The 14,377-nt window shown below is 40.9% G+C and overlaps 1 protein-coding gene across 1 annotated transcript in view; it reads left to right on the plus strand.

The window, feature by feature from the left end:
• Positions 1-14,377, plus strand: part of LOC149265032 (vacuolar protein sorting-associated protein 52 A-like) — a 296,453-nt gene that overhangs the window by 89,092 nt on the left and 192,984 nt on the right. The window contains exon 6 of the mRNA XM_089429097.1: positions 3,677-3,778. Coding sequence (XP_089285223.1) covers positions 3,677-3,778 — 102 coding nt within the window. The remainder of the gene's footprint in view (positions 1-3,676; positions 3,779-14,377) is intronic.

Consider the following 14,377-nt stretch of genomic DNA (forward strand, 5'->3'; position numbering starts at 1 on the left):
ATGTAAAATACGAAATAAACTTTGAATGATTAACCCAGGGCACAATCAGCTGGGCTCTGCACAGAAAAGCCTGTGGGAGTCGGCTGGTTCAGCCCAGAACTTCCCCAAACGCCCACAATTATCCTTCACCTAAAGATTTCCTGCACACCTCAAGCAACCATCAGTAAAGAGAGCAAGAAATGCTGCTAGATTTCAGGAAATAATGGAGATACCTGCCATTTTTCCAGAAACCCTACAACATTCAAACCCTAGCAAGTGAGCAAGATACCTGTACTCACAATACTCTGAAAACAAGCTATTATTAACGGCTGAAAACTGAAATATGCAGAAAAATAAACATCTCACAGCAATTCCAGAGAGTAACACCAGCAAGATTTGGACCCCAAAGTCTTTTTATTAATCAGAAAATCAGATTACAAGAGAGCTTTTTCAGTACAGACTCACAGATCAGATAAACCTGTAAAATGACCCCCTAAGACCCTATAAAAAGGAAATGATCCCAACGGCTAGTTTGAGTGATCCATGCTGAAATGATCTCGACCGTCGATGAGGGTTAAGACATCTCTTAATCTCATCCGTCGATTTTATTAAAAAAAGATATTTTGCATGCATTCACAAAAAATATTATTATTTTATTATTTAGGGTTTTTGCTTCATTTTATGAACTTTTTATTATTTTTATTTATTTCATTTTTTAATTTTTTTTTAATTTTTTTTATTATTTTAGTATTTCATTTATTTTCTTAAATGGATCATTCGAACTAAGCCGTTGGAAACATCACCTAGGACCTAGGACTTAGGACTCATGAGGGGACTAAAACATTTTTCAACCCTCAAGACACATTACATCATGACTTGTACAATTTACATCTTAAGGGGACAAACCCACTTTAACACAGACCCTCATAAACCACCTAGTTCTGCGACACAACTATAATCTAGCAGATTAACACGCTAGGCTTCTCCTAAAGTTCTAATAACAAAATGCATCTCGGCTTTGGGGTCAGGTTGAAGGAAAACTCTGCCGATCGTAGATCGGTGAGACGAAAAACCTCCCGGGACGTAGATTATCATTAGAAAGTTAGGTCCACCTAGGCAATTTTACATACATGACTCTGATCTGCTTAGATTATTTACAATTCATACATGCAGACTGGGTTTACAATTAAAATGATCAAGCTGTTGATGTCTGTAGGCTGGCACAGACACGTCGTTCAGGTGTTGCCCCTTTTTACAAAAAAAAAGGGGGGTGTACTGCATGGGTAGTTGACCGGTAGTGGTCAACAACGTCTATTCACCCTCAACGTTTGCATATAAATACAAGGAGCCTCCTCCTCATTTGAACAATTCATTCACTCATCTTCTCTTTCTCTCTCCTACGCATAAAAGGAGCCTCTCTCTCTCTCTCACACACGTGTGGCTAAAAGGAAGACGTCCTAGGGCAAGGAAGACGCAGAAAGGACAATGCTAGGGCAGCAGGTCATCTCTTTGATCAGCGTTGACCAAACATTGACCATCCAAAAGTGCGGATTGTGTGTGGTTGCCTCTCCTAGGTAGGCCACAATTTTTGGCACGAAAATCGAGGTGATCTACCCTCTGGTTTGACCAGTGTTAACTACCCTAGTTTAGGGCTGCAAGTTGACTTCAGAAATCTGCAAATTGACTATACTTTTGGGGCTGTTAAAGGGCTGTTTTTTCAGGCTATTCGAGGACAAGTTGACCGGAAATTGACCAAGCATTTTAGAGGTCAATTTCAACTAGTTTGACCAGGTTTGACTTTGCTGATTTAGGGTTTGCTGCTGCTGATATAAAATTACAGAATTAAGATTTTGTACTATTTCTCTCTACTGAACTATTGAAGATAAAAGAAGATTTGATCAAAGGGTTTCCCCGCGTTGGGGTTTGTCCCTAGCTAGCCGCCACATCTTGTGTCTCTTGTCTTGGCTTGTTTTCTATTGATCATTTAATGTTCTATTGATGACGTGTGAAGAGCCGACAACGACAGTGTGCATAGGGATAATGAAAGGGAATTGTCGTGGCTAGGCTGGGCATAGGCAATTGCGATGTGGCACGGAAAGGTGTATGCAATTGTGAAATGATGTGTACTGTGATGGCAGGGGCGCTCTACATCAGAGGTGGTTGATTAGGTGACGTCTGGATGAGACCATGCGGATTTGAACTGGCCTGTTGGATTCTGAGCCGAGCAGTTACAACATCGAACGGCTAGAGCAACAACATATGAGGTGGCTGATTAGGCCAGGTTGTGGCTGTCTGTCTGTGGGCTGCAGCGGTTGTTTGTCAAGCTTCTTGTGGCTAAAAGCCTGAATTCCAATGACACAGGGCGAAGGGTTGATGGCCAAAGGCCTGGTGATCAGCCAACGTGGCTCTCATACCAAATGGAACGAACAAAGTTCGTTCTTCACATTAAATACTCCAGAATACTTGGAATATAAAGATCTCCATTGAGATACAAGAGTATATATTAAAATGTTTGAGTAAGAATGATGTTAAATGTTACAAATGAGGTCCGTTTATATACCTAAGTAGGTTCCTCTTCACGGAAGGTCATGTCCCATTAGACATGGCTTTAGTACTAATTACTAATTAATTATCATTATTTATGATTATTATCATTTACATTATTTTCTATATATTTTATTCATAACAGACTCATTGTTGTTTAATATCCATTTTGCAGTTGTGTTCTATTTTTTGTCATCTCCTAGTTAGACATTTAGCTTTTAGATGGGCACTTGGATTTTTAAGCATGTCTACCTTTCAGGATTGCCCTAGGAGTTGCTTTTGAATTTGCGCTCACACTCTGTACCTATGCTGGATATACTCTTTTAGTCCTATTAACCTACTTATGTGATCATTTGTTGTACATTAATAAAATTATCTTATCTCATCTCTGTGTTATGTTTTCTTGACCCCTGATGTTTAGTTGTTCTTGTAATCTTTGTGCAGTGATGTGATATTCTGCTTTGGGGCCAGGAGTGTGGCACCATGTTTCCATTTTTGCTTGATTGGAAGTTTTTATATGGCATAAGAGCATGTTACTGCCAAAAATAATATAGAAAAGGAAGATAGTGTGAAATCACAAGAGTAGAAATCTGAGCTCATTTGACACAAAGATTAGAAAAGCTTCCTGTTCTGTGAGATTTGGTATTATTATTTGTCAGTATTTAGTTTTGTTGTTATTTTCAACAGCCAGGTAAGAGCTACAAGAGTGGCGCATAAACTGGGATAGATCAATACTGGTTTTCTTCATGAATATTTAGCCGATAATTGCTGGAGTTCATTGATGTATTTTCAGCATCTTCTGGCTTCACTGAAAGATGTTTGCATTTACTAAGGGACCACAGCGATGGTCCTGTTGATTTTTTTCCTGGAACAAATAGCTGCTATAGTGTATTGCTAGACTTTTAGCAACTCCTGCCTCACACTAGTTAGTTATACTGCAATGTTTCAGTTCATATATACATATATATAGGGCCTTGTATTGTGAGTTAGTTTTAATGTTTATTTTATGAAATCATGTTCCTTTAAAAATAAAAATCTATGTAACGGAGGTAAGAATGGAAGTTTCTTTCTAATATATATATTTTGAGAATGATATTAGCTTTTAGATTTCTGGTGGTATTCATGTTTCAATTGTTTTTTTCTTTTTGTCCAGGATTACATAAATGAAAGTGACAACCTGGTTTCCCTTCATTCTGAGATTCGTGAATGTGATTCCATTCTTACACAGATGGAGTCCCTCCTTGGTGGATTTCAGGTAAAAATCAATGTTTTCATTTTTCATTCACCTACCTCTAATTTCCCTTTTATTAATAAAAAATGAAATAAAGTACTCAAGGATATGGCTGGCTGCCTAGACAGCTACCTGTGTCCTATCTATGCAGTGGGCATGGGGACCTCATGTTTTGACACAGAAGACAGCATCACGTAGAACCTATGGAATCTAAATTTTAAGCGCTAAATAAAAGAGATGCCTATCTGTAATGTTTGCTCACAAAATAGCTATATTCGAAAATTGCTACAAAGTTGAGTGTAAACTGCCATATTCTATAGTGATATATGGTTGCAAGGCCATCAGAGAACTGCCTCAGGTATATTTTCAAGAAAGAGGAGCGTACTTCTTACTCCTGCATTCCAGGACTGTTACCATAACTTCCTGCCAAAGGCCTCTGTTGCTAGTTAACTCTTTGCCTAGCTGCCCTATGTTTGCCATGCCTGACTAAGCAATAACATATTCTTGCACAATTTAGTTTGACACTTGGTTTCACTGCTACACTCCCAATAGATTCCTCTATTTACCCAGCCTTCTATAATTAGTATAAGATGCTCCCATCATAAAACATGGATTAATATTGCTTCCCCTAACCGGATAGGTTTCCATTGGAGAACTCCATGAAATAACTTATCATCAATATTTTGATCCTACTAATATTATTGATTACTATTTGCTGTCCTCTAACTTGGTTGACTGTTTTGCTCAATATCTCCCTCATTGATGGGCTGTAAGCCCCTCTAGAGGAGAGACGGGGTCACTAAAATTTGGAAGTTGGAGTTGAAAATATATTCTTAACACAGTTGTTACTGTTGAGATTATGGGTACTCTTCACTAGTGGTCATGTTCTGGTATTGATGGCTTTTTATTAGGCCTACATATGTGTAAATTAACCCACTTTATTGTATTTGTCTATGATTGGTCTGGTTAACCGTTAGCCTAGTCACCCTCTTGTGACTAGTGCCTTAAATCCTAATGGAGGTGTATAACTATAAATACATCACTCTCATTTGCAAATCATTCACTTATTATTTGATAAAAGCTCAGGAGCAATCTTTCTGTAGAGTGGTTTTCTTGTTTTTTGCCTGGGTATTACAGCAGTCTCTCTTGTGATCATCATTTAATTTTTCACTGGACTGGGTCAGGGTTTATTGATGATTTTACTGTAGATCCACTTTCTTATGATTTCAATATGGTATCGGAGCTAGTGTGGACTTCTCTTTCTCTATCCAGCATTGTCTCAGGGCTGTTTCAGGTCTCAAACTATGATTTCCTGTGTTATTTTAGGGTTATTTAAGATCTGAAACTAGGGTTTCAACACCCTTTTTCGAAAACAAACAGTTTTTAGGGTTTTGTATCCTCTTTTTCACCAGTGTCCTTCCTTGTCTGTTGGTTGGCCCTTTTCAGTTGAATTAAGAGGTTATTTTGCAGATCTGTGCCCTCTCCTAGGGTAGCACACTCCTTTTTTTCTCTTGCAGCCAATATATTGCTGGTTTTAAGGGCAGCGTTGGTGTTATGGATGGAAGATGGTTGTTTTCTCAACTCAACAACTCGGTCAAACAGCAGGAGAAGAGCCCAAGTAAAAGTTGGTCAATGCAGAGAAGAGAAAGTCAACTCACTATTCAAAACATTCTTCTTCCTCCTTCGCATGTGTAAGCAGAGCTCTTCAAGAACAGGTCCGAATTGTTGAGTTGTAAGATGCCAAATGAGGAGGGTCGAATAACCAATATATACATGTCCAATAGGAGGGGTTTTGACTAAGCTTCAATAGGTGGGGCTGACCAGAACAATGTTCCCAACCATAAACGTGGTTTCTCAACAAATCCCAAGGAAGATTCATGATGCATACCATCAATGCTTTCTTTCTCGAAGAGGAATTCTCAGCCACTCCAAGCTTCTCACGGAAGAAAACAAACTTCATCTGGGATAGTGACTTTGTCAAAACATCAACAAGCTGCTTATCAATAGAAATGTAGTCGAGCCTCACAACTTCTTCTTTGGACAACATCCAGGATATAGTGACACTTGATCTGAACGTGCTTTGACCTATCATGAAAAAGCAAATTCTTACAAAGCTTCACACAACTTTGATTGTCTCATTATATCATGGTCGATTTCAGCACTCAATCAAACAATCCAACAAACAATTTTCGAAGCTAAATTGCTTCACAATAGGCTGAACAATCAACTATATGTTGAGAAATCAATACAAGTAGATTAGGGTTTGATTCCTCTTTCTTGATATTACTTGTGAGTTATGTTGGCTTCTTTTACTTCTTTATTGTCTTATCTTTCCTCAAGCAATTACCATATTATGTGTGTATGAAGATCACAAAAACACAAGACACAAGATGTAGGCACTATGCCAGGGCAAAACCCCTCTCGAGGGGATAACCTAGTAAAAAATTCTCTTTCTTCAATAGTATTCTTTGAGACTCTTCAACCTAGACAAAGACCAAACATTCCCTCCACACCAAGTCAACCTTCCTAGATCTTCGACCCCTTTGCAGCAAAACTTCCTTACTCAGCCTTTTATAATTAGTATAAGATGCTCCCATCATAAAACATGGATTAATATTGCTCCCCCTAACCGGATAGGTTTCCCTTGGAGAACTCCATAAAATAACTTATCATCAATATTTTGATCCTAATAATATTATTGATTACTATTTGCTGTCCTCTAACTTGGTTGTCTGTTTGCTCAATGTCTCCCACGTTGATGGGCTGTATGCCCCTGTAGAGGAGAGAAGGGGTCACTAAAATTTGGAAGTTGGAGTTGAAAATATATTCTTAACACGGTTGTTACTGTTGAGATTATGGGTACTCTTCACTAGTGGTCATGTTCTGGTATCGATGGCTTTTTATTAGGCCTACATATGTGTAAATTCACCCACTTTACTGTATTTGTCTATGATTGGCCTGGTTAGCGTATTCACCCTCTTGTGACTAGTGCCCTAAACCCTAATGGAGGTGTATAACTATAAATAGATCACCCTCATTTGCAATTCATTCACTTATTATTTGATAAAAGCTCAGGAGCAATCTTTCTGTAGAGTGGTTTACTTGTTTTGTGCCTGGGTATTACAGCAATCTCTCTTGTGATCATCATTTAATTTTTCACTGGACTGGGTTAGGGTTTATTGATGATTTCACTGTAGATCCACTTTCTTATGATTTCAATATGGTATCAGAGCTAGTGTGGATTTCTCTTTCTCTATCCAGCATTGTCTCAGGGCTGTTTCAGGTCTGAATTTGAAACTATGATTTCCTGTGTTATTTTAGGGTTATTTAAGGTCTGAAACTAGGGTTTCAACACCCTTTTTCGAAAACAAACAGTTTTTAGGATTTTCTATCCTCTTTTCCACCAGTGTCCTTCCTTGGCTGTTGGTTGGCCCTTTTCAGTTGAATTAAGAGGTTATTTTGCAGATCTGTGCCCTCTCCTAGGGCAGCACACTCCTTTTTTCCTCTTGCAGCCAATATATTGCAGGTTTTAAGGGCAGTGTTGGTGTCATGGATGGAAGATGGTTGTTTTCTCAACTCAACAACTCGGTCAAACAGCAGGAGAAGAGCCCAAGTAAAATTTGGTCAATGCAGAGAAGAGAAAGTCAACTCGCTATTCAAAACATTCTTCTTCCTTCTTCACATGTGTAAGCAGAGATCTTCAAGAACAGGTCCGAATTGTTGAGTTGTAAGATGCCAAATGAGGAGGGTCGAATAACCAATATATACATGTCCAATAGGAGGGGTTTTGACTAAGCTTCAATAGGTGGGGCTGACCTGTCAAACTGAGGCCGACATGGACAGCTAGAAATCAAATAATTTTTCTTTTGACTTTGACAATGAAAATTCCGATCGCAGCTACAATTTTTCAACACTCCCTCTTAGCTAGGGAGGTACTTTTCATTGTCTCTCTTAAAATTAGTCTCCCCGACCAATTCACTGGTCTCTTGATAATCATCTAAGGGAGAGATCACAAAATCAGATGTACAAGTCTCATCATAACGAATGATACATAGCATCAAGCTCATCCCACAAGCTAAAACTAGTGGTATCAAGGTCAAAACCCAATTGACCATGGGATCAATCAATATGTTCATGGGGCCAAACTCTCCAACCATATGAAATGGTTTCCCAGTCAAGCACAATGACCTAAGAGAGTAATCAAAGTTAATCTCTCCAACCATAAAAATGGTCTCTCGGTCAAACCCAATGATATAAGAGAGTACACAAGGTCCATCTCCACAACCATAAGCAAGGTCTCTTGCTCCATGCCTCAAGGGAGGAATCCCTATTTCGATATCAAACTCCTTGACTGTATAGTCTCTTAGTCAAATACAATGACCCAAGGGAGAGTACTCAAACTTAATGTCACCGACCAAGCCTATTAGTCTCTCGGTCAAACACAATGACCTAAGGGAGCACTCCAAGCCTTAGAACCAATCTCCCCAACCACAAGGTTTCTTGGTCAAACTCAATGACCTAAGTGAGTAACCAAAACAATGTTCCCAACCATAAACTGTGATTTCTCAACAAATCCCAAGGAAGATTCATGATGCTATACAATCAATGCTTTCTTTCTCGAAGAGGAATTCTCAGCCAGTCCAAGCTTCTCACGGAAGCAAACAAACTTCATATGGGATAGTGGCTTTGTCAAAACATCAACAACCTGCTTATCAATAGAAATGTAGTTCTTTGGACAACATCCCAAATATAGTGACACTTGATCTGAATGTGCTTTAACCTATCATGAAAAAGCAAATCCCTAGAAAGCTTCACACAACTTTGATTGTCTCATTATATCATGGTTGATTTCAACACTCAATCAAACAATCCAACAAACAATTTTCGAAGCTAAATTGCTTCTCAATACGCTGAACAATCAACTATATGTTGAGAAATCAATGCAAGTAGAATAGGGTTTGATTCCTCTTTCTTGATAATTACTTATGAGTTATGTTGGCTTCTTTTACTTCTTTATTATCTTATCTTTCATCAAGAAATTACCATATTATGTGTGTATGAAGATCACAAAAACACAAGGCACAAGATGTAGGCACTATGCCAGGGCAAAACCCCTCTTGAAGGGAAAACCTAGTTAAAAAGCCTCTTCCTTCAATAGTATTCTTTGAGACTGTTCAACCTAGATAAAGACCAAACCTTCCCAACACACCAAGTCAACCTTCCTAGATCTTCAACCCCTTTGCAGTAGCACTTCCACCCCAACAACTTCGACTATGCAGCAACTTATGGCATCAGGAAGCAACGGGCAACAACAACACTTGGAAGACTTCGATCTCCCAAACTAGGGCATGAAACAGAGAGAGTAGCTCCAAAACTTCGATTTCTTCCTTCTCCTTAGACTTGACCCAACAGAGAGAGAGTAGCTCCAAAACTTCAATTTCTTCCTTCTCCTTAGACTTGACCCAACTCGCGCTTCCTTTAGACTTCTTTGATCCACTTTGCACTTCTCCAACTTCCTTAGAGATATCGAACTTGCTTGAGATGAGATGCTCCAAATGAATTCGACTTCCTTCTATTTATAGGCTTCAAGAGAGGCCGAATTGGTGTCCTTAGGCCGACTTGGTGTGGAGGTTACATAAATTACATTTGACTCAATTTTAAACCTTTTTACATGATTCAAAAGCCCAAGAACGATCTCTTTAAATGTACAACGACTCTATTGACTCAATATTAATCCTATGACCCAAGCATGAAACCCATGCTTAAATAAGTCATTGATACAATACTAAATATTCTTTTCTTTATTCTTTTGACAAGTACACTTTATGACGACTCAAATACATTAATGAAGACCGAACCTAGTTACATTTTCCAACACTCCCTCTTAACTAGGGAGGTATTCATAATATACAAATATAATGGAAGATCTCAAACTATATGAACAATAAAGAGTTTAGGCACCGCAATGCCATGGACTAGATTCTTGACCAGAGAAATCTATCCATTGGTCTCTCAACAATTTAGGCATTGCAATGCCACGAACTAGATTCCTGACCAGGGCAATCTATCCATTGGTCTCTCAATAGTTTAGGCACCGCAATGCCACGGACCGGATTCCTGACCAGGGCAATCTATCCAAGTGGGAATAAGGTGGACTCGAGCTTTCAACCTCTCTAGGTACCATCAAACATACTTTCTAACCACCAACCCAGGGACCTAGGTCTGTATCCATGGTCAGAGCTCCATGACCCACGCCACCCTCCCTACTTTGGGACCTAGACATCAACACAAAGTGCCAGCCAGATGTCCTCCCAAGCAATGCCTCACTTGCAAAGCCTCAACAAATCTCTTCCAATCTCTTATCATCAATACAATCAACAATATCTACTAAACCAAGCATGTTCCTTAGATATTCAAACTTCTTATTAGGAAGAGCCTTTGTTAGTATGTCTGCTACCTGTTCATCTGTTGAGACATACTCCAACTTCACGATCCCATCTTGCACTAGGTTTCGAATAAAGTGGAACTTATTGTTGATATGCTTCGTTCTAGCATGAAACACAAGATCTCCAGACAACTTGATACAACTTTGATTGTCACAATTAATCACAGTAGGATCTAGAGACTTCTCAAACAAATATGTCAAAAGCTTCCTTAGCCAAACAACCTCCTTTCCTACTTCACATGCAACCACATGTTCTGCCTAAGCACTACTTTAAGCAACGAGATCTTGTTTCCTACTCATCCATGAGATTATAGCAGCTCTTAGACTAAAACGTCCTCCGATAGTGCTCCTTCCATCAGTCTCACTGCCACCTGAATCAGAATCTGTGAAGCCAATTAACTTGACTTCCTTACTATCGTACTTTAGGCAGTATTGTATAGTGCCTCGAAGATACCTCAATATGTGTTTGGCAACTATCCAGTGATCATGACAAGGCTCCAATTGAAATTGACTAAGAATGTTTACTGCAAAACATATAGCTGGCCTAGTATTTACTAGATACATTAGGGAACCCACTAACTGACGATAGGAGGTAGGATCCACGAGACTAGAGTTAGAGCCCCTCAACTTCTTGAGTTTGTTGATTATAGGAGTAGTCACCGGCTTGGAATCTATCATCCAAAATTTCTGCAACAACTTGATGATGTACTTTCCTTGCCCCAAATATATCTCCCCAGGTCTCTGCCATACTTCTAGACCCAGGTAATAGTGCATCAATCCTAGATCCTTCATTTCAAATTCAGCTAGCAACATCTTCTTGCATTCTTGAATTCTTCGCTCCAAACCTGTGATGAATAGATCATCCACATATAGTAGAATAATGACGGGCTCATTATTCACGACCTTGATTAAGAGATTTAGATCAACATAACTCTTTACGAACCCAATTCTAAGTATATATGCATCCTGTTGATTTGGGGTAGCATCGGATGTGCTTTAGCCATGAAAATTGGTGGAGAGGCTAAAGCACATGAGATCTCCAAGACCCAGAAATGGTTTGGGGAAATTCCACCCAGTTAGAGAGATATTATAAACTGGAGTGGCCGTTGAAGACTCAACAAAAAAAGTATAAGAGGAGGCTTGAGGGTCAGTTGGAGCGGGGTTTGCTGAGAAAATTTGAACAAGTGATCTAAGTTGCAGCGAGGGACTGTGAGTACATAGCAGAGAGGCAAAGATAGTGCTAGAGGGTCAGCACAATGATTGAGGAGGCTACGCAGAGCCAACAGGAGCCACGTAGAGGCAGCTAGAGACTGCGCAGAGGCTAGCAAGGCCTGCGTGGGTGACGCAGAAAGCCAGAGAGCTGAGACAAAGAGACAGAGGGCTGACGCAGGGGGTTCCAGAGCTACGTAGAGGCTAGCAGGGCTACACAGAGCCTTGGAGAAGCGCCAGAAGGATTTTCGTGGGGTAGACTAGCGCGGAGAAGCTGAATATCTGCTTCAGAGAAGAGGTATTATTGCCAGATAGAAATCTTTGTTGGGTGAGCCAGTTTGGCACCCTAGTTGTACTCAAGAAAGCTGCTTAATAATAAAACCCTCAGAACTGCTGCACTCTGTTTCCCAAGTTGCATTTTTCCGGGGACGATTGTCCAAAAATAACGGTGTCCCTTGTGTGTTTGTCTATTATTTCAGTTGATGATTTGTAGATGAGTTGAGACTGCATTTGTGTTTATTTTTAGTATTTATATGGTTAAATAACTTGTTAAGCAATAAACAAGTAGGTGAAATAAACCAGATAATGCAGAAAGAATTTCTGATGTGTTAGACTTAGAAATTTCAACATGGTATCAGAGCATTGTAGATCACAAGAGAACTGAAGGCACCAACTGAAATCAGAAAATTTGCAGCAGAAACAACTGTCTCGAGAGACATAGCTGTTCCTAAGCAGAAGGCAACAGAGGAGGAGTGACGCAGAGGCACTGCGTCATCATTTCGAGCCAGAGAGAAGGCCAATGTAGAGGCAATGAAAGGCGAAAGAGGCTCACGAAGAGCCATGTCATCCCACTCAACCAGGGAGGAGTGACGTAGTTGGCCAGAGGAGTGATTCAACCTTGCCAGGATTGCGTAGAGCTAAGAGGCTCAGTTTCTTCAGCTGCTGGGGCCTAGGGAGCTGTGGGCAGATTGTGGATTGGGAAGCTGGTGGGGTGCTGTTGCTGTCGAAGCAGAACAATACCTAACGAGACAAAACCAAGGTAGAGGGAGTCACTACCTTGAGGGATTTCTAGCCAAGAAATACAGATTCGAGTTGTAGTTGCAAAGAGGATCGCAAAGGAGCGGGTCCACAGTTGGCGGGAAGATTTCCAGCAGGGAAATCGAGACTTAGAGGGAGTCTAGGAAAGAAATTCCAGGAGGGAAGTCGAGACTTAGAGGGCGTCTAGAAGAAGAGTGGAGATGGCAATGAACGGACTGAGGGATCAGGATAGGTTGGACAGAGCCTCCAACTTTGTCATCTGGAAGGCCAGGATCTTGTCTGTTCTGGATAGACATCGCATCAAGGGCTTCACCATGAGAACTGTGGCTATCCCAGTCGACCTAGCTAGGAATGAAAATAATGAGGATGTAATGGCGAAGGCTAAGTGCATAATCCTTGATGGGGTCAAGGATCATGTAGTACACTGTACAACATATTGCAGAGAAGAACACGACAAAGGAGATGTGGGATACATTGACGACATTGTATCAGGGCACTTCCATGCAGAGGAAGATGTTGTTGGAAACTCAGCTGTGGTCGTATCAGATGAAGAAGGGGGAGCAGATAGATCTATACCTCAGCAGGTTGCGAGAGATTCGGGACCAACTTACTTCCATAGGGGCCACACTGGATTAGGAGTTCATGGTGAGGACCGCCCTGAACGCAGTCTCCAAGGATTGGGAGACATTTGTCCAAAGTATTTTGGGCAGAGCTACGCTTCCAGGATGGGATTAGATGTGGACAGTTCTTCGCCAAGAAGAGATCAGACGGCTGACCAAGGCAGGGAGTAGTAGCAAAGGAGGTCGAATCAAGAAAGAGGAGGAGGAGGATGCGGCTTAGGCATCTGTGGGACAACAGGGGAAGAGGAAGAAGAAGAACATCTCCAAGGTGAAGTGCTTCCATTGTGGGGAGCTGGGTTATTATGCAACCCAGTGTCCCAGGAAGAAGAATAAGGGAGAGGATTCTGACTCCAAGGCAGCTTCGGATAAGGCAGAGAAAGAAGTTGAGACATATGACGATTGTGCCATGAGTGCTCATGCACCTCTAGAGAAGAGGTGGGGAGACATCGAGCTGTAGTCAGGAGGACTACAGAAGATGAGGGGCAGGATTCTTGAGGTACCCAAACTCTTGGATCATATCCGGCTACGGGAGCCCCGAGTGATAGTAGTAGGATGACAGATGTCGGTAGAAGCAAGATGCGGATGGAGCGACGGGACAGTGCTAGAGTGCAGGGGTCTGTGGCAGCACAGTGGGGGTTGCAGCAGTGTGAGAGGCACAGAGATGGTTGCAGTAGTGCAGAGAGACACAATGGAAGTTGTAGCGGTGTGAGAGGCACAAAGGTGTTTGCAGTAGCGCAGAGGCAGCAAAGGGAGCACAGGATAGTAACAGAGGTAGCTCCAGCATCAGGGGGCTTCCAGACTAACAACGATGTCAGTAGTTGGGTAGATCAATTACTTACTTCTTGGTAACTGAGTTGTAGTGCAACAGTTAGCAGTGGTAGTGCTATGGGTAGCACGATGCAACATGTTGAGAGAGAACTGTAGTGCAGATGCAGTGTTGGGAGGAAGGACCAGTAGCAACACAGATGCAGAGGGAGCTACTGTACAAATGTAGCAGTGGTAGTGGTAGTGGCAGAGCCATGGGCAACAGTACAAGCATCAACGCAGGCACCAGTGCCAGATGATCAGTGTGATGTTCAGTGGTGGAACATTACTAGAGCACATTCCTCGCTAAGAGGGAGTGTTGATTTGGGGTAGCATCGAATGTTCTCTAGCCATGAAAATTGGTGGAGAGGCTAAAGCACATGAGTTCTCCAAGACCCAGAAATGGTTTGGGGAAATTCCACTTGGTTAGAGAGGTATTAAAATAATTAATATTTTAATGGAGTTCCTAAGTCTAAACTTAGGAAAATTAAAATATTAATGCGTATT

This window comes from Pinus tabuliformis, chromosome 6 (assembly GCF_031772625.1).
Source record: "Pinus tabuliformis cultivar Carrire ecotype Pingquan chromosome 6, CPIR1, whole genome shotgun sequence".
NCBI lineage: Eukaryota > Viridiplantae > Streptophyta > Pinopsida > Pinales > Pinaceae > Pinus > Pinus tabuliformis.